The sequence below is a fragment of the Lemur catta genome, chromosome 5 (assembly GCF_020740605.2).
Source record: "Lemur catta isolate mLemCat1 chromosome 5, mLemCat1.pri, whole genome shotgun sequence".
In the NCBI taxonomy this organism is placed as follows: domain Eukaryota; kingdom Metazoa; phylum Chordata; class Mammalia; order Primates; family Lemuridae; genus Lemur; species Lemur catta.
This window is the reverse complement of record NC_059132.1, coordinates 74,391,597-74,416,041: the sequence shown is the minus strand read 5'-3', so window position 1 is coordinate 74,416,041 and position 24,445 is coordinate 74,391,597. Positions and strand designations below refer to the sequence as shown.

The 24,445-nt window shown below is 40.9% G+C and overlaps 1 protein-coding gene across 1 annotated transcript in view; it reads left to right on the top strand.

Annotated features, from left to right (window-relative positions):
- The first annotated feature begins 901 nt into the window (after positions 1–901).
- Positions 902–24,445, top strand: part of SH3D19 (SH3 domain containing 19) — a 161,582-nt gene continuing 138,038 nt past the window's right edge. Inside the window, exon 1 of the mRNA XM_045552110.1 lies at positions 902–1,073. Coding sequence (XP_045408066.1) covers positions 962–1,073 — 112 coding nt within the window. The 5' untranslated portion in view covers positions 902–961. The remainder of the gene's footprint in view (positions 1,074–24,445) is intronic.

Below are 24,445 nucleotides of genomic sequence, written 5' to 3'. Positions count from 1 at the left end.
ATTAGACTATTTTTAAGAGCAGTTTTAGGCTCACAGCAAAATTGAGCTGCAGGTACAGCGATCTCTCATACTCCCCCATCATCAACACCCTCCTCCAGAGTGCTACATTTGTTACAACTGATGAACCTACACTGACACATCATTATCACCCAAGGGGTTCCCTCTTGGTGTTGTACATTCTATAGGCTTAGGCAAACGCATACTAACATGTATTCATCATTATAGTATCAAACAGAGTAGTTTCACTGGTCTAAAAATCCTCTGTGCTCCAGCGGGGCTAGATTTGATGAAGGTGAAAAGAGAAAGAAAAAAGCGTGCATTGCAGAGACTCAACCCAGCTCCAAGCCAAGTTTGTTCCAAAGTTCAGCAGCTCCCAGCGGTCCCATCTCGCCAAGTCCCGTTCAGGGCAGGTTCCTCCTCCTTTTGTTTAAGTGTCAAGCAAATGGGTTTCCTGTTGACACCAGAATATTGTGAGAGAGCAGGAAGAGGCCAGGCCATCTCCTCTTTCCCCTCTTCCTATCCCGTTTATTTATTTTGTGCACGTTTGTGTCGGTCGAGCGGTGTTCCCAGCGCGTGTGGCTGGGGGCGGCCTCAGCGGCGGGCAAGCCCTCCCCGAGGAGGCGAGGCCCGGCCGGAGCCCGCCCGGTCCCGCTGGAACTCCGTGGGGCGGGGCGGGGACAGAGGAGGAGGGCAGAGGGGGCCAGGGCGAGCCGAGGGGAAAGGCCGCCGGTGCGCCGCGAGGAGGCGGGGAACTCGGCTCGGCCCGCGCCCGGCCGCTCGCCGCCGGCTGCAGGTGGAGTTGGCTGAGGGGCCGTTTCTGCGCCGCCGCCGCCGCCTGCTTTCCCGGGGCCGCCTTCCCCGCGCCGAGGGTGGTGGCGTGGGGGGCCGGGTGCCCGCGGACCGGGGCGCCGGGGCCCGCAGGTCGCCGGCCGTGCCCCGGCTGCGCCTCCGAGCCTCGCCCATGGCTGAGGGCCGGCGCCGGGAGGACGAGGAGGAAGAGCTACGCGAGCGCCGCGAGCTTGGTGGCCCGCGCCGCGCCCGGGGCCGCGCGCTCTCGGGCCACCCGGCCGCAGGTGAGAGGCGCGGGAGCCGGGGGCGGGGGGGACGACGCGGGGCGCCCTGGGGCCGCGCAGGTCCGGGGCGGCGGCAGCCGCTTCACCCTCCGGGATGGGACCGGCACCTTGAACTTTTGGAGGCCAGAGGGAGGGAGCGTGGCCTTTCCATCGTTATCCTCACTTTCGGGCCGAGCCTGGGGAGATTCAACCCGGTCTCTACCTGCTAGTGGCCCTGAAGCTGAAACTCCAAAATTTCCGTGCAAACTAAATCGAGGAGCTGCTGGCTTGGAACGTGTGGCCCGGGTGATTACTTATCTCTGGGTGAGTCAGAGGCCGGTGGTGAACTCAGCGGCCAGAGGCCGTCTTGGTGGAACGACCCCTCCCGAGGGGTTTGCCGGCCGGGTCAAAGCACGTGCTGATGCTGAATCAAGTCTTATTTCGTGTCCTGTGAACTTCGGACCTGTTGTCCCCGCCATCCCCCACCAGCTGAGCTCACTAGTTTTCTATACGACTTGCTTTATTTTGTGAGACGCCCCCGCCCCCAAAGAAAAGTCCAGAATATATAATAGAATTGCAAAGGGCAATTCGTTTGCACTGAGAATCATTTCAGGGCTTATAATTACTTTTATGATATTGTGTTTCTGGGTACACAAAAGCGGCACGGATCAAATAGTGTGGCGCATAAGTGGAAGAGTGAATAAGTGTAGATCCACACCCCTTCCCTCTTCCCTGGGCAGCTTTTCAATTTAACATAATAGAAAGGAAATTCTTTGGCCTTTGGTTCCAACTGTGTAATCCCAGTTATCTGAAAACAAGAGGGAAGAACAAACTTAGGGGGATGACAACAAAAGGGAGATAGGGAAGTGGGAAAGATTCAGATGATTCATGGAGAGCCTCTTTAGAAAGTGGAATGTAGTGAATATTCCCTAGAGCCATAGAGAAGTTTTTCTGTGTGGCTCCCTTGACCACTAAGAGAAAGTTGGAAAATTAGAGAAGACAGTGGGTCTGTGGGGAGCAAATGGAGGGCATGCAGGGAGGTGAAGGAAAGAAGTTGAACAGATAATGAAGAAATAGTCAATTTGATGCCTTTGGTAGAATCCTGGAACCATAAATATAATTCCCTGTGCAAATTATAAGGCGTTTGTCTACATAAACACCAGTTGTTTTCAAAATAACTGATAGTTTTGTTCAGTGTAAACCCAGACCTAGTGAAATAATGAATGAATAATTGCTGGATATGGGTAAATACTTCTTGAAAGAGTACAATGAAAAAACTGCGGAGGTACCGCCATTGACTTACTGATTCAAACAGCGTAGACTAACTACCTACGATTCCTGTTACCTTTAGCAAAAGCTTCACTCTTTCTTCCAAGAGACTGTACTGTGAAGAGCTGTAATTGGAGTTCAGACTAGATATGATCCAGATGTATGTTTATCATTTAGTTGCAATATGTGTATTTATCCCAAGGCCAGTGGAAATGGCATTTTGTAACTTGTTTTTAACCAGTTCCAGGATTTCCCCCAGGCTGGCAAAAGCTTTTCTAGGTTCTGTGATAATATTTTGCAGAGGCAAGACATTGTGTACTTTCTGCATTCCAAAATTAGAATCTTCTAACAATTTATATGCTCTTTCTTCATTAAGGTTTGTGGGGACAGCGATGTTATGGAATGGATAGAGTGTTAAACTTGCAATTTTTGGTTGTATTTCTTTTGCAATAAATTATTTAATAGTTTACATTTAGTTACAAACTGTGCTCCTCTTTCCCTTCATTAGTTAACATGCTTTTCAGACACTATCACATTCCTTACCAAGCTTGGGCATTTGTTAGTCTATGTTGGATGTTGCTCTCCTCCAAGTGAGAGAGTATGAACTGACCCAGGCGTTCAGTTTTTCTTCTGCATCTTCTTTTTTATCTTCCATTTTTCCTTTTCTCAGCACTCCCTCCTTCCTCTACCACTTTACAATCTAAAAATTTTCCTTTTCTTTGATCTCACATAACTTGATACCCATAACCTGATGTTTATGGACTTGGGAGAGTCTGTGAATTCCTCCTTTTCTCCCTGCTAAATTTAGGTGTGGTGTGTAAGTGCATCTATTTATTTTTACAACATATGGAAGAGCGTATAAAATTTGTAGATTTTAAAGTGAAAATTCTTGTAATTCATGCCCAAGTAAGAAACAGAGTATTAATTCCCTAGCAAGGGGACTCCCATCCCTCCCAGATATAGCCCCTTCTCTCCCCTAGAAGTAACCATTTTTTTTTACTTTTGTGATTATTATTTCCTTTCTTTTCTATACAGTTTTACCATACACATATGCATTCCTATACAAAATTGTTTAGTTTTACCTGTTTTAAAACTTCATATAAGTGGAATCATCCTGTATTTTAATAACCCAGCAGAAAACAAGTAATGACTTGAGATTATGAAATGTCTGGAATGAGTTCTTTTCATTCGAAGGCCAAGAGCCCCAGGCACAATCTGAATACAGAAAGACAGTCCTTTTAGGGCCTCCTTAGGAAGTAACTGTATTTTTTAAAAGAAAATCGAGTTTGAGGAATCACGATTTCGTCTAACAACATAGGATGATAATTGATTTGGTGCTTACCTTCTTTATGAAATAGATTTGTTATGTTTGCCAGCTTTTAAAATAATAAAATACCTTCTACATGACACTACATGAAAATGAAAAGCTCAGTTGATTTTTTGCAGAATTGCAGGAATAATCAAGTGCTGAAGTCAGTTCAGCAAAGGTTAATTCTGTAGCAGTTCATGATTCATGAGATTAATTTATGAGTAGACATAGGAAAGGTGTAAGGTAAATGGGTGCAGAAAGGATACCATTGTTTGCATTTCATGCACTGATGTTAAAGTGTCATGAATCTGGTACCATGTGAAATATTTACTGTTGATAGTATTGATGGTGTATCCAAGATCCTTAATTGCCTAACCTGACGTAAAGTGGTAATATAAAAGCTAGACACAACACCTAAATTCTTGTGGTGTCTTACTAATCCCCTGAGTGTCCGTTACAAATAAGGAAGAGAGAGGACATAGGTATACTAATTCAGTGGTTCTCAAACTTTTGCTGCATGCCTCAGAATTGCCTGAAGGGGGGTTGTACAATTGCAGATTGCTGGGCCTCTTCCCCAGAGTATGTGATTCGGTTCATCTGGGATAGGGGGGTCTGAGAATTATCTTTCTTTCCTTTTTTTTTCTGAGACAAGGTCTTGCTCTGTCTCCCAGACTGAAGTGCAGTGGCCTCACTGCAACCTCAAACTCCTGGGCTCAAGTGATCCTCCTGCCTCAGCCTCCTGAATAGCTGGGACTGCAGGCACACACCACCACACCGGGCTAACTTCTATTTTTTTGTGGCGATAGAGTCTCACTCTTGCTCAGGCTGGTCTCAAACTCCTGGCCTCAAATGATCTTCTCACCTCAGCCTCCCAAAGTGCTGATTACAGGTGTGATCCACCACACCTGGGCAGAATTTTCATTTTTAACCTGTTCCCAGATGATATTGATGCTGCTGTTTCAAAAGGCTGATGATCTTTGCAAACTCCATGTAATTAAGAGAGAAATCACACCCCTCCACTGAGTCTTAAATTCTAAGAAATAGTTCCATCGGCTAATTTGTCCTTTTGAACAGATCAGATGAAAAACTAGGAGATAAACATGGAGATCTCTACAGACTAACACATAGTACTTAATTTCCATTGTGGATTTTTCTCAGTAGCTTAAAGGATTTCATGGTTGATTTATATAGCCCGGCATTTATAATCAACTTCATTGTTCTTGATTTTCTTCTTTGTGTCATTGATTGAATGTTCTTCATCTCTATCTGCACAACTAAGTTTAGTTTTGTTGGGGCCAAGGGGGAAATTCCCCTTGCCCTCTGAAGGTTTACTGAAAAATCAACTCACAACGTGGGAGCTTCAGAATGAAGACCCAAAGATACAGGGGAAATTGTCCATTTTAATGCTTAGGTTCAACTAAGTATGGACAGTTGTGTAGAAATATGATTGGACCAAAAAGGTATGATCTAATGATAATGGACAGTGGGGACACTCGGCAAGGCCTGTCTCTCTAGATTCTCCTTGGCCTCTCACAGCGTGCATTCCTTCCTCCTGGGTATGCACCAGGACCCTCCCTGGAATGGGGGTCTTATGACCTACAGTCAAACAAGGTAGGTCAGAAAATTTCTTTATGGCCAGTTTTTACACAGAAAGGGAGAGAGAAAGAATAATATTTTTAGGTCTTATGGCTGGCTTGGGGGAACAGGGGTTCTGGTTTCTATGACCTGCCTTGGGGAAGAAGGATTCTAGTTTCTATGGCTAGTCTTAGAGGAGAATGGGTCTGAGAGACTGGAGGACAGGAGGAGGTCAGAGAAAAACTTGTGCTTCTGAGGCTGCTTTTGAGGCCTTCATTTTAAAGTACTGTTTTCTGAGTCCCAACACTGTGTTAGTGCTCCTTAGCACTAGCCAAGGGCAAGAAGTAGAGAGCAGGGGGGAATAGGCAGAAGATAGGGTGACTAACTCTTTCCAGTTTTCCTGGGACTTTCCCAGCTCTTAAAATGAAAAGTTCCCCATCCCAGGAAACCCCTCCCGCAGTCCAGGCAAATCAAGTATAGTCGCCCTCGTGACCTGGGGGAGCGGGGTGAAGGGAGAAGGGAGGCTAAAGGCTGCTAATAATGTTATTTATACTAACATTGCTGCTTCAGACTGAGTGCCATGCTTTTTTCACTCAGCGTTAAGTTTGTAAGATTTATTCATATTGTTACATGTCGCTGTAGTTTTTTGTTTTCATTTTATAAATGCATTATACTTTTTGTCTTTTATTTTTTATTGATTTGTTAGATTTCTCTATTTACCTAGGAATCACAACTGTTGGTTATAAATGTTAACTAATATTTTCTTCCTCTCTGTGGCTTATTTTATGGTTTTTTTGATGTGGAAATTCTTCATTTTAATGTAGATGAATGTATGAATCTTTTCCTTTATAATTTGTCTCCCCTCACCCTTGGTGAAGAATACTATCCCTACTCCAAGGTCATGAAAATATTCACCAATATCTCCTTTATTGTCTCCTAAAAGCTTCGTAGTTTTCCTTGGGGAGAAGTACTATAGCTTTCATCAGACTCTCAAACAGGTTTGAGAACCTCTGACTGACATACAGCATTTTTATATTGTTTCTCCAAAGGGCTGGAATACAAAATTCTAAATCCTCCCTCAAACATCTGGAAGGGTAGTATGCATATTATAGGGCTTAATAAACACTTAGTTAATTTATTCTTTCTATATTTTAATGTGGTTATGGTAAACCCTGGAAGGACTGATACGTAACTTTTCTCTTTTGTGCTTTGAGTAAAATAACTTTATCATCATCAGTATGAAGGCACAGAATAACATTCGTTGTGTTTGTTAGGTACCAGGTGCTTCTTATATATTATCCCCCATGAGATAGGTGTTATTTTCTTCATTATATCATTGAAAAAGCTAAGGCTCAGACATATTTAGGCAACTTGTTCAAGGTCCTTCAGCTAGTAAATAGTAGAATGGGGATTTGAATCCAGGTCTTTTTGAAGTGAAAGTCCATGATTTCCCAGGCTATCAAACTGACTGCTAATACAGGTCAGTTACTTTTGATGCTCCACACATTTGTACCTGCATGTTGCTCACTATATTCTACAAGTACTTTACATTTATCTGGTGCTTTCTGATTAGGAAGGGCTTTCACAACCTCATTTAATTTGAGTTTTACAACAATCTGAGAGAGAAGAGGGTAAGTTTTATTATTCCCATTTTAAAGATAAGTAAACCGAGACTCAGAAATGTTGGAAGACTTCATCTAAAATTACACAGCCAAGGTATAGCTGAACCTCAGTTACCTCTATTCTGGCTTGCAAGTTATAGAGTTTCTTTTAGTTGATTGATGTAACATGCCAGGTCATATTGTCCCAGAGTCTGTGGCTCTGTCTAAAATATTGGATAGTTTTGAAAACTGCAGTAGTAGCCTGGGCCACCAGCTTAGTTTTTGTTATTAGAATACCAAAGTTGTCTAATTTATTTTGAGAAAGTTATTTTAAGTCCCATGAGAAATACAGATATATTTATACATTGTTTTTGTTTTTGTTTTTTTTTTTGAGACAGAGTCTCATTCTGTTGCCCTGGGTAGAGTGCAGTGGTGTCATAATAGCTCACTGCAACCTCAAATTCCTGGGCTCAAGCAATCCTCTGGCCTCAGCCTCCTAAGTAGGTGGGACTACTTCTAATTTTTTGTAGTGACGGGTCAGGCTTGGTCTTGCTCAGGCTGGTCTCAAACTCCTGACCTCAAGCGATCCTCCCATCTCAGCCTCCCAGAGTGCTAGGATTACGGGCTTGAGCCACTGGGCCGGGCCTGGCCTATATTTATACATTCTTAAAAAATCTTGTACTCAGCAAGTTCTTTAAGAAAACCGGTCTAGTTATCCCCATCAATATAATGTGTGCAAAATGGTGCAGAAAATACTGATAATACAAAGAGATATATAAAATAGTCTCCTTGCGTTTAAAGAACATGCCATAGAATTAGGGAAGTTAACACTAATACACTTTAAAGAAGATAATTAAGAATATAAAGTAGTCCATGGTGACTATCAACGGAGTTTAATGTAAGAGAACCAGACTGTCTTGGTCTATTTCTTGGCTCACCCTTTGCTAACTGTATGACCTTGGACAGGTTTTCTAACCTCTCTGCTTCCATTCTTTATTTGTATTTCTAAGTTTGAATAATAATAAAATTTATTGCATAGGGTTTGATGATTAAATGAGTTAATATTAATACACATAATGCCCTTAGAACCCAGCCAAGCACATAGTAAATACCTATAGAATTAGGACTCATTTTATGTGTACCTTATCTTATTAGTGTTAAAATATTGCACACTTAGTTGAGTCTGCATTTTTCTTCATTTGGAAAGAGTTATGAGTTTCTTGTTAGCAGAGAAAAAGAAGGTAAATCTGCAACATCACCATTTAATAATCAAATGTAGTTGCTTTACTTTGGACTTCATGCATCTCTTGGACATATCTTAATTCTACAAGATCCCCAAAGACTGAGACTAGTTCTTCATATAGTATTTCTTAAGCCATAAAAATAATTTTATCATGGCCTGGTAGTACCTCATGTTTAGCTTTCTTTATTGTCACGAATGAAAAGTTCATTCTTGTGACATAAGCAATTATGTTCAAAGTGATTTTGGCAAATCAGAGGTAAATTGATGATCCCACAACCTGTTTTTAAGCAGAGTGCATATCCCTTCATTCTGTTTTTTTCCCTGCTCTTCTGACAATACTCCTCCAGAACTTCTATAACTTCATTTGCATATTTTATTCTGGGGACAACGTATTCACTCTGTTTTCCCTCAGATCATTTCAGCTTGTCATCCAGCGGTACTTAGAGACTAATTCTCTGAACACTTGGTTCTGATCCCATCTCTCTCAATTAGTTTGTAGCATCCAACAGCTTACAGCATCTTTCTGGGTCTTAGTTTTTGCTTTATTAATTGAAGGAATGAGGCTTCCAATTTTACATTTTAATAATTCTAGGAGATGAGAAGAAAAGGAACTTCTGACTTGGTTTACAGAAGTTTGCCAATGTGCTAAATTAGATCTTGGGGGGATTCTTCTGGTCTCCTTGTGAACTGCTCCATTGGTGAGGGAGCCAAAGGTGCGGAGCTCAAGCCGTGCCTCCCCTGGAGAGGGTAGTTACGGTAGCATGAGTTGTCTAGCAGAATGTGTTGTGCAGGCTCTACTGATCAAGTGGCAGTGTTCCTCTTCAGCAGTGGAAGACATGAGATGTGTTTCAGGGGAGTTTATAGTACTCGACACAGTGTGAGGGAATGTTATTATTAATTAAGTACAGATGGAAATATATGTCTGGTAGCTTCAGAGCATAGGGCAGGGTTAAGATTGGGGAGCAAGCTTACGTAGCCTGACACGGTACAGGAAGGAGAAGGCTGTGGCGGAGGCCTGGCCCCCTTGTTTAGAAGAAGTTGGGACAACAGTTTCTGCTCCTCAGCAGCTGTAGGCCTCACCTTTAGGAACTGTAAGGTTGCCTTTGGGGTGGGGATGGGTCTATGGGAGTGGGGGCTGTAGACCTTTCTTTTTTCTTTCTTTCAAAATAAAATTTGTTTAAAAAAATTTTATTGATTTATAGAAAAATTGTGAAGATAGTACAGAGATTTCCCTTATACCCCACACTCAGTTTCCCCTATCATTAGCATCTTACATTATTAGTATGATAGATTTGTGACAATTAACCAATATTGACATATTATAAACTGAAGTCCATACTTTATTTAGATTTCCTTAGTTTTTACCTAATATCTTTTTTTGTGTTGCAGGATCCCATCTAGTATACCGTATTATATTTAGTTGTCATGTCCCTTGGCTGTGACAGTTTCTCAGATTTTCTTTGTTTTTGAGGGCCGTGACAGTTTTGAGGAGCACTGGTCTGATATTTTGTACAGTGTCCCTCTATTGGGATTTGTCTGATGTTTTTTTCATGATCAGGCTGGATTATGGGTGTGTTCGGAAGGAAGATCACAGAGGTAAAGTGCCATTTTTATCACATATCAAGTGCATGTTATTAACATGACTTATCACTGGCCTTGATTACTTGGCAGAGGTAGTGTTTGTGTGAAGTTTCCCTACTCTGAAGTTACTCTTTTTCCCTCCCTTTCCATACTGTAGGAAGTGAAGGAAGTCCCTATGCACAGCCCACACTTAAGGAATAAGGAATTATGCTATACTTCTTTACGGGTAGAGTATCTACATAAATTATTTGGAATGATTTTGCCTAGAAGAAACCATTCTCTTTTACTCTCTTAGTTTCTTCAGTCTCTGGATTTACATTAGGATCATCTTCAGGCCCTGCCTGTTGGGGAATGTAAGCTCAATTCCTCCACCCGAATTCTGTCCAAAATATTTGATATGTGCTGATGTTTGACAGATAATTTCATTTCATAATTAGAAAGGAAAGGTATGAAACACCTATGTCTGATTGAAGTTATCTATGACTAGGACTCATTCACACTAGAGTCCTCTATCAGCAAGTACAAATGACTCCTTTCCAGATTTGGAAATGGAGAGGAAGTTGGAGTAGGAAAGCAATTTGGGAAAGCACTGGATTAGGGTAATCAAATAAATAGTTAATATTTATTGTGCACAGGTGGTATTCTAATTGTTTTACATGTACTTTTCTCATTTATTTCTTAAACGGTTCTTATGAAGTAAGTATGACTATTTCCTTCCTTCTACAGATGAAGCACCTCAGGCCTAGAAATGGTAAATAATCTACTAAAGGTCACACAGCTAGTAAGTGACAGAATAGAATTCTGTACTTTATTATAGTGTGACCTTGCACAAAACGATTAGGTTTTATGAGCCCCCACCTTTTTTCCTCTTTTGAATGGGAATTATTCATTCTCTTAACTACTCTACATGTTCATTAGGGGGAACATGCTTGTAAACGTTAAGTTCTCATGTGTGATGCGTAGTTCTTAGACAAGTTCAAGAGTTCTGAAAAGGAAGCACATAGAATCTGAAAACAGTTTTCTGGTTTTGTCATTTTGCCTAATGCCCACATAATTCAGAATAAATAAATAGAGGCTGTGAAGGAGTTGATCTTGTCCCTGCTATGATGCATTTGAGCAGATTAGCAATTGCATTGCTGATGAGCCCTGTAAGACATGCCAGGGCTGCTGGTTGGATTCAGAGTTCATTTGTTTTCAGTATGGCTGCCTTCATTATACCAGAGCTTTCTTTTCAAAAGATACATTAATCAAGGAATCATTATACTGGAACATAGCTAAATGCTTTTTCTTTGAGAGCAGGCCAAGAATAAGGGGCAGAGAAGAAAATGTTTATACAACATGTAGAGAATTAGTTTTTCTGGCAATAAATATTACCATTTCCAAATAGTCCTTTGAAACTATGCATAGGTGTTCACATAACACTTGAAGGCCCCCAGCAGGGTGTTACTTCTATAAATGATTTCTTTTTATCTTGCCACCACGTCCCTTGTTTCTTCATTACTTCCCAAGGACTCCCCCTCAACATACACACTAGCTCAGTGGACACAACTGGAGCTATCTGGAGGTGACAGAGTAGATTTGTGTTACCCAATTGAGGTGTAACTATTGCCAGTGGAGGGTGTGGTCTATAAATGGTATTCATTTGGAATAAGGAGTGTTACTGCAGGTTTTTAAATGTTCAGACTTGTATTTGAAAACTACTCTTAATTAGATTCTTAATAATGTGATAATTGTGCCTTAATATTGCAAAAAACATTTTATCTTCCATTCTTTCCTATTCCTGTCTTCTTCACAGAAAATTTCTTGATGTATTCAACTTTATAGCATGGTGTGGTATTTCTCACATTTCTGTAGCAATGGGAACTCTAAACAGTGCTTCTCAAATTTTAATATGCCTACAACTTCCTGGAGATTTTGTTAAAATGCAGATTCTCATTTAGTAGGTTTTGGATGGAGCCTGAGAGTCTGCATTTCTTTTTCTTTTCTTTTTTTTTTTTTTTGTGAGATGGGGTCTTGCTATGTTGCCCAGGCTGGATTGTGCCATTTACAGACACAATCATAGCTCACTGCATCCTTGAACTTCTGAGCTCAAGAGATTTTTCCCACCTCAGCCTCGCTAATAGCTGGGACCACTACTGCACCTGGTTAGATTCTGCATTTCTAACAAGCTCCAAGTGATACTGCTTCTGCTGGTCCCTGGACCATATTTTGAATAACAAAGTATTCAAATTATCTCTACTGTAGAGGCAGGGTTCTCAGTTTGTGGCAGGGCATCAGAATTGACTGTGAAGCTTTGAAAAAGACTTGTGCTCATGACCCAACGACCCTCAGATTTGTGGATTAATTACATCTGGAATAGTTGCTGAGGAACTGGATTTTTAAAGTTCTATGTGAAGTGAGAATCATTGGCTTAGTATCCTATTAAAATATATAATGTTGAGTGGTTTCAGTGTGATTTCTTGTAATTTGAACTGTTGCATTTTCCATCATAAGTAATTCATGTGATGAATTTTATTCAAACAGAATAAACAGAATCTACCACGCATTTTTTCTTTTTTCCCCTTTTTTTCAGCTCTACTGCGGTATAATTGACAGAAAAATTGTGTATATTCAAGGTGTACTACATGATGTTTTCATATATGTATACATTGTGGAATGATTACCACAATCAAGCTAATTAACATGTCCATCACCTCACACAGTTATTCTCTTAGCAAATTTTGAGTATACTCATTAATTGTACAGTAGGTCTCCAGAAATTACTCATCTTATAACTGAAAATTTATACCCTTTGATCAACATCTTCCTATTTCCCCTGCCTTCCTCCTCCCCTACCCTAATCCCTGATAAGCCTTTTACTCTGTGTCTATGAGTTGGACTTTTTTAGATTCCACATATAAGTGAGATCATGTAGTATTGGTCTTTCCATGTCTGGCTTATTTCACTTAGCATAATGTCCTCTAGTTTCATCTATATTGCAAATGGCAGGATTTCCTTTTTTTTTTTTAAGGCTGAATAATATTTCATTGTATATATGCCACTTTTTCTTTATCCATTCATCCATTTGTTCATTGCTGGACACTTAGGTTGTTTCCATATCTTGGCTAGTGTGAATAAGGCTGTAATGAACATGGGAGTGCAGATAGCTCTTTTAGGTAACGATTTTATTTCCTTAGGATAAATACCCAGAAGTGGGGTTGCTGGATGGTAGCTCTATTTTTAATTTTTTGGAAGAACCTTTGCACTGTTTCCCCTAATCACCATACCAGTTTGCATTCCCACCAAAAATGTAAAAGAGTCCTTTTGTTTATATTCTTGCCAACACTTTTGATTTTTTGATAATAGCCATCCAGCTGTGATAGATCTCATTTTGGTTTTGATTTGCATTTCTCTGATGATTAGTGATGTTGAGCACCTTTTCATGCTTGCTGACCATTTGTATATCTTCTTTGAAAAAATGTCTATTCAGGTCCTTTGCCCATTTTTTAATCTAGTTATTTGGGTTTTTTTTTTTTTTTTTTGCCATTGAGTAGTATGAGTTCTTTGTATATTTTGGATATTAACACTTTATCAGATATATGGTTTGCAAATATTTTCTCCCATTCCATGGTTTTCCTTTTCATTTTGTTGTTTCCTTGGCCATGAAGAGACTTTTGAGTTCTACCATGAATTTTATACATAGATTTTATTCAATCCCTCTATTATCTTATAGTCTAAGTAGGCTCTACATAAAGAATGGTGTAGTGAGCTATCACTGAAGTAACTGGAAAGCACTGTTGTGTGTTAGCTATGTTCTTTCAGCTTACAAGAAGTAGAGACCTGTTCTGCTAATCCCAGCTGATAGAGTCTTATTGTAAAGATACACAGGTAAGTTGAAAGACACAAGAAGTAGTTTCCAAAGTTATTTGGAAATAAGAGTAACTCTAAAAAAACTGACAGCAAATAGCTACTCCAGAGAACATTCTTCTGTAAGTTGGAATGACTGAGTCACTCTACATTAGTGACATCACCATTTTTGTGACTCAGTTTATCTGTTTCCATGGCTTCTGAAGGTACTGAATAATTAGCTCTCTTTTGTTTTTTTTCAGTCAGCCTCCCCGTGAAGGGGGCTCTGAGTAGGTTGGCCAGCCACAGTCCTGCACAGGATGGCCTTTTAGGGCAGGGTTCTCATACCCATTTACCTCAGACAGAGGTCTATGGCAAACCTATGGATAGCTGCCTTTGCAGACCCATGCCAGGTCCCTTTGCTGGGGCAGGAAGGTGGAGTTTTGTGGTACCCACATGGCTTACCTACATGCTGGAAATGCCAACTGTTTCTTTTGTCAGACGGGACCGTGGGCCTGTGTGGGGTACTCCGAGTTTTCTCAGAATGGAAAGGGTAAAGTTGGCAGATTCCACACAGGGCCCGACACTGTGACTTTCAGCATGAGGGAAGAGACTTACCTTTGTTCATTGTTATATTCCCGTAACTCAGAACAATGCCTGGCATATATGTGCAATACATAGGTGTCAAATAGAAGAGACTTGAATTTTTGAAAAATGGTTTTAATGTCTTTATTTTTAGTTCGATTACATTTTATGCCAATCCGAATTCTTACGTACACAAGGTTGGAAGGCAAATTCCTACTCTGCTCATGGCTCCTTGTGTTGAGGGGGAACAATATATGCTAACAGGAAAGAACTTCATGTTTTCCTGTTTCCTTGTTAGTCTAAAAAGCCTTAGATGTTTGCCACTTGGTGTCCATACAGCCGATCCCCATCTCTGGGCTACGGGGCAGTTCGTGGATGTCAAGTCCAGCGCTCAGAGGCCTTTCCACAACGCCCCTTGGAGGTGTCCTTGACGGCGACGGCAAAGCGCCCCAGCAGGGCCTTGAACTCTGGGCGCAGCGGTTGTTCCTCAGGCGCCGCCCGCTCGCACTTCGGGGAAGGGGGCGGGGGGAAGGCGCCGGCGCCCGCGAGCCACAGCGTCTGCCGGTTGGCGGGAGCGGCCGCCATGTTGGGTGCCCAGTAAATGGAATTTTCAACGCAGATTTGCGTATTTGGCCAAAGGAGGCCGATTTTCAGGTAAGGAGGGAAACACTAGAAGATAGTAATCATTAGGAGTGATCACAACATCCTCCTTTTCAAAAAGTTCCAACCACCTCCCCAACACCCCCCAAACTGTACAGAACGGTGTGGGAGGGCGGACGTTAAAGGTATTTCTGAGGAAGCATCGACTGCGCTAGTGACACGAGGGGTGCAGGGCGTCCACGTCAGGGACGAGCCCAGTGGGGTTGGCATCTGGCAGCCTCTTCGGCGGAGAGGCAATGATACTGAACATTAGTATGAAACCTTAACTCGGGCGTACTTGCTATTGGTGTGACATACAGTGCTGAGTATGTATGGCTTATAGCATTTAGAACAAGCCTTTCAGTGGCTCCTTGAGCACAGGGCTTCTGTGAACCTCATGGAGTGTAACTTGGTACCTAGCGGCGACCCCCAGCCTTTTTGGCGCCAGGGACCCTTTCGTGGAAGACAGTTTTTCCTCCGCCGGGGTGGGGGTGGGGGAGGGGGGCTCAGGCGGTGATGCCGCGACCGAGAGCGAGAGCGGCTGTAAACACAGATGAAACCTCGCTCTGTCTCCTGCCGCCCACCTCCTGCTGTGTGGCCTCTCCCTGAGTCTCATGGAAGACAATTCCCCCACAGACCGGGAGGGGAGCGGGGCCGGGGGAAAGCTCAGGCGGCGACTGCGGCGGTTCCTCACAGGCCCTGGACTGGTACCGACCGACGCCCGGGGCAATTGGGGACAGCAGCCTCTTAGGTTTCCAGTGAATGTTTAATGAAGTTAATGAAGAATTAAGGGTTTTAATTTCAATATTCTTTAATTTTTTTCTCTTTTAATCGAATCTCTAGCTTTCTTCTATAGTTGACTTTTAAAGAAAAGTACCATTTTTTTTTTTTTTGAGCCAGAGTCTCACTCTGTTGCCCAGGCTAAAGTGCCGTGGCGTCAGCCTCGCTCACAGCAACCTCAAACTTCTCGGCACAAGCGATCCTCCTGCCTCAGCCTCGCGAGTACCTGGGACTACAGGCATGCGCCACCGCGCCTGGCTCATTTTTTCTATATATATATTTTTAGTTGTCTGGCTAATTTCTATTTTTTTTTTTTTGTAATAGAGACGGGGTCTCGCTCTTGCTCAGGCTGGTCTCGAACTCCTGACCTTGAGCGATCCTCCCGCCTCGGCCTCCCAGAGTGCTAGGATTACAGGCGTGAGCCACTGCGCCCGGCCAAAAAGTACCATTTTTAAGTATATCTGAATGAAATAGTTATCAGTCATTTATTTGGTGCTTAATATCAGGAATTGATTTACAACCCTGGAAGACAGGTTCTTTTATGGTCCTGTTTTTAAGATGAGAAAAATACAGTAGAAAGAAGTGCATCTGGGATTTGAACCCCTGCCATCTCTTGTTCCTTTATTTTTAGATTTACATGCAGTAAAATTGACTTCTTTTTGGTGAACAGTTCTCTGAGTTTTATTACATGTATAGATTCTTGTGACTACTACCATGGTCATGATACAAAATAATCTGTCACCTTGAAATTCTCAGTGCTGCCCCTTGTAGCCAAACCTTTTGGACACCCCTAAGACTGGCAACCACTTATCTGTTTGTTCTCTGTCTCTACCGTTTTGCTTTTTCCAGAATGTTATAGAAATGAAATCACAAAGTATATAAACTTTGCGACTGGGTTTTTTCACTCAGCACAATACCTTAGAGATTCATTCATTTTACTGCTGAGTAGTATTCTGTTATATGAATGTACCAGTTTGTTTATGCATTTTCCCGACGAAGGATATTTAGATTGTTTTTGGTGAATAAGCTGTTATAAACATTCATGTACAGGTTTTTGTGTAAACAAATTATTTCTCTTGTTTGGATACCTAGATACCAGTTTGCTAGGTGGTAATAAGCATATGTTTAACTTTATAAGAAACTTCCAAATTGTTTTATCAGAGTGGTTATCCTATTTTACATTATCACCAGCAATGTGTGAGAGTTCTCGTTGCTCCACATTATCACCAGCACTTGATGTTGCCAGGTTTTTCTTGTTCGTTTTTGTTTGTTTGTTTTTACCCATTCTAACAGATGTGCAGTGTGATACTATACTGTGGTTTTAATTTACGTTTTCTCTCTCCCTCTCTCTCTCTCTCTCTCTTTGAGGCAAGGTCTCACTTTGTTGCCTGGGTTAGAGTGCAGTGGCATCATTGTAGCTTGATGCAACCTCGAACTCCTGGGCTCAAGCAATCCCTTTTCCTGAGCCTCCTGAGTAGCTGGGACTATAGGGATAGTCTAGTTTTTCTGGATTGTTTCACTGGTTGCAACAAGCTTTTGTTTAGTTTCTAGAGTTATGAAAAAGTTTTTCCTGCCAGTTTTTTATTGCTTTTATGGAAGAATGGGATTTTGGAGTTTCTTTTGCTACCATTTTTGCTAATGTCACTCAGATACATCAAGGTCTCACTCTGTTGCCCACGCCAGAGTGTAGTGGCCTCGTCATCCTGGGCTTAAGTGATGCTCCCACTTCAGCCTACTGAGTAGTTGGGGCTACAGGTGCATGTCACCTTGCCCAGCTAATTTTTCTTATTTTTGTAAAGACAGGGTCTTGCTAAGTGGCCTAGGCTGATCTCAAACTTCCGGCCTCAAGCAATCCTTCTGCCTTGGTCTCTCAAAGGGCTGAGATTACAGCTGTGAACCACCACACTCAGTCCCAAATATGCCTTTAAAAAAAAAAAAAACTGATTAAGATCATCAGTCTTTTTTATGAGCATATAGGCCCAAGTTTTCAACAACAAAAATACCAAAAGGTAGGGATATTCTTATCCATTTTTGCAGTTTTTCTGCTTTCTATTATAGCATTTTTTCAAGGTATTTCTATAAAAAGGAGCCTTACTTTGCTGGTTACAGTGCTAGGCTCAAGACCCCTCATTCAAACTCTGCACAGACAACTTGCTTTTCTCCATTCCAGGCTACAGACAACCTATAACCCATTTGTTACCATTCAAAACATGATTTCAAGGGATATCTGTCCAGGCGAACCCCGTATTCCTGTTTGTTGTCAGATTGGCTCAGAGGAAGTAGCTTTTCTGCACTGTTCTGAACAAATTCGTCATGTTCAAAAATAATATGGAGAGTGAAATTGAGGAGGGCTTGGAAGTTGTCATTTTATAATTTTGTATTGTTTGAGTTTCTTCCAAAGAGTTTAGCTTAGGTTATTAAGTATGAAATGTCCAATTTCCTTAAGTTACTATGTTCGGCAGTTGATATCTCTGACATTTCACTTTGACACTTCTTGTTTTGTGTTTATTGTGAAGGTACATTCTCATTCTTTCAGATGCACAGTTTGGCTTGTGATTATCTTTCAGATTTTTTTAGAGGAATTTTTGTGAAACCATGGATAAGTCAAAAATTCATGTTATTTTTGAATATGAGTTCTGTCATAGAACCAATGCTGCGCAGACAGCTTGAATATCAATGAAGTGTTTGGGAAGATATGTGGCTAGTGAACGCGCAGTATGTTGATGGTTTGAGAAGTTCCATTCTGGTGATTTTAATCTTGAAAATGTGCCACGAGGGCAACCAGAGACCAAGGTGGATAATGATGAGCTGAAAGCTGTAGTGGAAGCGAATCCGTCTCAACCTATGCGTGAATTAGCAGCAAGGTTTGTTGTTACTATTCCAACAATTTTGGACCATTCAAAACAAATGGGCAAGGTAAAGAAGCTGGATAGATGGGTTCTGTGTGAATTAAATGAGCGTCAGAAGAGAAATCTTGAAGCTTGCCCTTCTTTGCTGTCATGACATAAAGGTGAACCATTTCTATATTGTTATGTGTGACGAAAAATGGATTCTTTGTGACAATTGCAAGCGATTCGGCACAAGGGTTGGATAAAGATGAAATGCCAAAACCCAGTCCAAAAATGAATATTCACCCCCAAAAGATAATGATATCTGTTTGGTGGTCCAGTGCTGGTATTATCCACTACAGCTTCATGAAACCTGGTCAGCTGATTACAAGGGATGTCCACTGCAACCAACTGGATGAAATGAGGAGATTGCTTGAGATTAAGCAGGCAAGGATTGGTCAATAGAGACAGGCCAATCCTCTTGCAAGATAACACCCAACTACATGTTGCACAAACAACGCTGCTCAAACTACAGAGGCTGGACTTGGAAACTCTCTGTCATTCACTGTATTCTAACCAGAACTTGCCCTAACTGACTACCACTCTTCCAGGCTTTGGAGCACTTCTTGGAAGGAAAAATATTCAATTCTCAACAAGCTGTGGAAAATGCCTTTGGTGATTTAATTGCTACTCACTCTCCAGGTTTCTTTGCTGCTGGCATAAGCTATTGTTAAGATGGCAAAACTGTGCTGATAGTTTGGGTGCATACTTTGATTAATTGTACTGCTTCTTGTTTGAGATATAAACTAAACTTTTGATTCAAAATCAGACATTTCATATTTAATGACATAATATTACTTTCAAAATTAAAAGAATGAAAAACAAATTAAAAATACCATGAAAAATAATTGTCTGCTGGTCTAGTGTATTTGTTGCTCATGTTATGGTATTTTTAAAACCTATTTATCCCTAAGATGAGTTACTATAATGATCATAGCAAATGCTGTCCTGTTGATAAAAGAAATGATTGACAAACTCTTTGAGGAAATGATGGTAGGAAGGAGTATATAATTGTGTTTCCTCTGAAGATCAGTTTTCAGAACACTAGCTAATTTATCATTTGTTCACCTCTTAGTCTTATGACATTCACTTGTTTTCATGAAAGCTATAATCACTTGAAAAGCAAATCCTCATTTATAACCAAACCGTTGAAAGCTGTTTTACATAATCAAAACCTATCCTTAGCATTCTCTGCTTTATTTTTCATGTGTATTTCATCTTCATCTTGTAACCCAACAGAACCTATTCTAGAGGACTAGATCCAGGAGGAGATGTGCATTGTTATTTTTTGTTGTTGTTGTTGTTGTTTTTTGAGACAGTGTCTTGCTCTGTTACCCAGGCTAGAGTAAGTACAGTGGTGTGATCATAGTTCACTGCAACCTCAAACTCCTGGGCTCAAGCGATCCTTCTGCTTTAGCTTCCTGAGTAGCTAGGACTACAGGTGCATGCCACCATGCCCGGCTAATTGTTTTATTTTTTGTAGAGATGGAATCTCGCTATGTTACCTTGACTGGTCTCAAACTCCTGGCTTCAAGTGACCCTCCTGCTTTGGCTTCCCAAAGTGCTAGCATTACAGGTGTGAGCCACCACGGCTGGCCAGGAGGCATGCATTCTAATGTTCAGCCTCCCACTAGCCAGCTATATGACCTTGATTTAATCTCTTGAGATTCTTCATTGACAATATGAAGAATTTAGACTCAGTGCCCAGGCTCAGTGACTGTTTTTGTAAATAAAGTTTTATTTTCTATAGCTGCTTTTGTCCTATATTTGCAGAGTTGCAGCAGAATCCACGTGGCCCACAAGCCTAAAATATTTGTTATCTAGCCCTTCACAGAAAAAGTTTGCTGACTCCTAACTGTCAAGCTTCCTTTCAGGTTCAAAATTCTTTATTCTAGTTTTGGGATACTTGGGCCAACTATTTTTTTTCATCAGGTTGTTTCTTAGGAAATCACCAGAAAATTTGACTTGAAGACGGAAAACACATTATTATTTGTTAGACATCTGTACTTGTCATATTTTGTTGTTAATGCTGCAGTTACAAACAACCTGTAGAGCTCAGTGTCTTATAACAATTATATTCAACTGGTGAGCCTTAGCTCAGCCTCACCTGTGGTATTCATTCTGTGATCCTGGCTAAAGGAGCAATCCCTATCTGGGAAAAAGAACAAGGGACAAACCATGTGGCAGTGTTTAAAACTTCTGCTCAGAAGTGGGATATATCACTTCCACTCAAATTTCTTTGCCTATTCTGATATTAATGGTACAGGGAAATATCCTTCTGCGGGAGCTCCTGCAGGGTACCTGATATGTTGAGTGGATGGATAATCCTTTTTACACAGAGGGAAGTGAGTCACTGGGAACAATATCATCTACCACAGCCTCCTTAAAGGTTTGCTAGTTGGAGGAGACTGAAACTCAGGGCAAAAACTTGGTTTTGGAATTCTTTGTGTGTTATTTTTAATACACTCCTTACAAATATAATAATAACCAGTGAGCTTTTGGAATATATTCTTGTTTTCTCAACTTATTTAATGGCAGTTTAAGAATATAATGTGCATTTTGATTTCTTTTTTTGTAGAATCTTGATGTCTTTTACTTAAATTTCTCACTTCTAAACTATTCCCTTTTAAAGTACCATACCTCATTGAATGACATCACTCAAGTTGCCGAAGCCAGAAGGCTGGGTGAAGTATGTAACTTTCTTCCTCACCATGATTACCTATATATAATCAGTCAGTTACCAGATTCTTTTGAATCCATCTCCTGTGTAGTTCCTGGTCTGTCCTCTTCTCTCCATCTTTGCTGCCACCATCCTCATCCAGGAACCTCTTGCCACTTGCAACAGCCTTGTTACTTGCCATTCAGTCTCCTGAGTTCTCTAATCCACCCTCTATGTAACCACCAAAGTGATTTTTCTAAAATGCAAACTGATATGTCATTCCCCTGCATTAAAACATTTCAGTGACTTGTACATTGTATCCTCCCCTTAAAGCTCAAATATCTAAACATGGCCATATAGCTTGTATTCCCTTTATTTTTTTCTGGGTAGTCCAAGTTTTGTCCTGTTATGCTCAGCTTACATGGCTGTAAAAATGTAATCTTCTAGAAATTTTTTAGAGCATACTTTATAAACTCAATATTTGCTAGATTTTTTTTCACTTGTAGAGACTCAAATACTTGATTAAAAAAATACTGTGCAAAGCTGATTGTGTATAGTATTGAATATACTGCAATGCAGGATGCTCCCATCCTTATGCTTAATAGATTGTTCCTTCTTGGAATGGTTTTGGCTAAGCCAAACGGTAATCACTGGGCTCTAAAGAAAGCTAGGTTGACACTGGTTTCATTTTACTTTCTCTGCAACCTGTTTTTAGAAGTTTAAAATGTGCCCATTTTAGAAGTAATTGTTTATTTGGCCTCTTTAAATGGGTTAACATATTTTTCCTTGTATGACGCTAACTCAGCAGTCTCCAGACAAAAGAATGTGAAACATGAGTGCATTTTTCTTCTTGTTTGTGGTACTGTCTCCTTAAGGTCTTTCATGCTAGCCCTCTGTTTCACAAATAAAAATAGCTTCATTGAGCTCATAGGGGGATAGGACATTTCTCCTAAAATCCAAATACTTGCCTTTGAAGATGCTCCAGTGGTTTTAATTTTTTAAGGCCAAAATGTTTTCATTATGTAAATTTATTAGCACAAATTTCTTTGATCAACCAACTCCTATCCTTTCTTTTTATCTAGCCTAGTAATATGAAATTTTTCGTAAAATTAATAAACTCTCCGAACTTAGAAGCTTTGCAGTTGTTGCAACCACAGCTTTCTGTTATCATAAACTGATTTTAAAAATAAAGGTTAATTTTTTTACAAAAGCAAGGTTTTAAACATTTAAAAAGGAATCAGTGGCATATTGACCAAAACAAATCCTTAAGGATGAGGAAAGAGGGTAGAGGGTAATAGTAAGGAACATTGCAGTTACATGGGGGATTTGAACTTTCTATGTTGTGTATTTCTGTGATATTTTGATTTTTTCCTTTTAATAAGTAGAAGTGGAGGAAAGGATTTTTTTTTAAGTGTTCTTGACTGAAACGTTATTTGACTTCCTCCTTAGGGAAACAGCAGTATTATTATCAGCATTAGAACAGGCTCCTTTGTGATTACTTATAATATTCTGGTAGTTCTATGAATATAGCGAATTCTTGGACATCTTGAATTTATATGAAAAAATGTTATAAATGTGCATGAGTACTTTTTGGGGTGTAGTATTAGGGTGATGTGGAGAAGAGGTCCGTAATTCAGACAGATTCTTCTGATTTTATTTCGCTACTCCTGCCCTCTCTTCTGAGCTAAAGACTGCTTACTCAGCATCTCTACATGGATATCTTTTAGGTCTCTCAAATCTAACATGTCTGTATTAGTTTCCTATTATTGTTGTAATAAATTAACCACAAATTTAGTGGCTTCAAATAATATGAATTTATTTTTCTGTAATTCTGGAGATCAAAAGTCTGAAATCAGTTTCACTGGGCTAAAATTAAGGAGTTGGTAGGGCTGCATTCCCTCTGTAGGCTTTGGGGGAGAATCCATGTTTTTGTCTTTTCTAACTCCTAGAGGCCTCTTTGCTGTATTCCTTGGTTCATGGCCTCTTGCTCCATCTTCAAAGCTAGTAGTGTAGCATCTTCACTCCTCTCTTCTTTCTGCTTCCATCCTTATATCTTCTGCATACTCTCATGAGCATCTCTGACGCTGATCCTCATGTCTTGCTCTAAGAAGCCTTGCAATTGATTATATTAGGCCCACCCAGGTGATCCAGGACAATTTCCCTATCTTAAGATACTTAGTTTAATCATATGTGCAAAATCCCTTTTTTACTATGTACAGTAATATATTCACAGGTTCTGGGGATTAGGACATGGACATCCTTGGGGAACCATTATTAAGCCTACCATTTGATTTGATAGACTGACAAACCTGTTTCTCCTTTAGCCTTCCTCATTTCATTTTATGATACAGCCTTTCTCAGACCAGTAACCCAGGGTCATTCTTGTATATTTGTGTGTGTGCATGCATGTGTGTGTGTACGTGTTTTAGAGACAGGGTCTTGTTCTGTCACCCAGGCTGGAGTGCAGTGGTGCCATCACAGCTCACTGCAACCTTGAACTCCTGGGCTCAAGCTATCCTCCCACTTCAGTCTCCCCCATAGCTAGTACTACAGGTATGCACCACCATGCCCAGTTAATTTTATTGGTAGAGATGGGGTATCACTGTGTGCCCAGGCAGATCTCAAACTCCTGGCCTAAAGCAATCCTCCTGCCTCAGCCTCCCGAAGCTCTGGGATTACAGGTGTGAACCACCATGCCTGGCTTTTTTTTTGAGACAGAGTCTCACTCTGGTGCCTGGGCCAGAGTGCCGTGGCGTCAGCCTAGCTCACAGCAACCTCAAACTCCTGGGCTCAAGCGATCCTCCTGCCTCAGCCTCCCGAGTAGCTGGGACTATAGGCATGTGTCACCATGCCCGGCTAATTTTTCTCTATATACTTTAGCTGTCCGTATAATTTCTTTCTATTTTTAGTAGAGACGGGGTCTCACTCTTGCTCAGGCTGGTCTCGAACTCCTAAGCTCGAACAATCCGCCCGCCTCGGCCTCCCAGAGTGCTAAGATTACAGGCGTGAGCCACCGTGCCCAGCCCCTATTAGTTTTTAAAACCATTTCCTAGGGTCCTTTAAATGTGTTTTTCAGATATTCACTACCTCCTTTTCTAATCAGTGGACAGAAGTAAGTGGGTTGAGGTATACAAAAGAAGAGTATTCCATCACTTTTCAGCCTTTGGCTAAGATCAAGTGTGTAAAAGAGTATTCCAGGTGTAGAGGACAAATGGAACGAGGCCTTGAGGTGGAAATGGAATGAAGGAATGAGAATGTTGGTCTGGGTAAGAAGGAGAAAAACAAATAAGAAGTAAGGCAGATGTCTTAGTGATGAATTATAAAGTGAATGATAAGAAACTTGGGCATGTGCTTTTCTCAAGTCACCTTGGTAAATGGGGCCTTACTGTAAGGACAGTACAGATAAGGAATAGGGGAAGATTAAAAAAAATCAGCACAT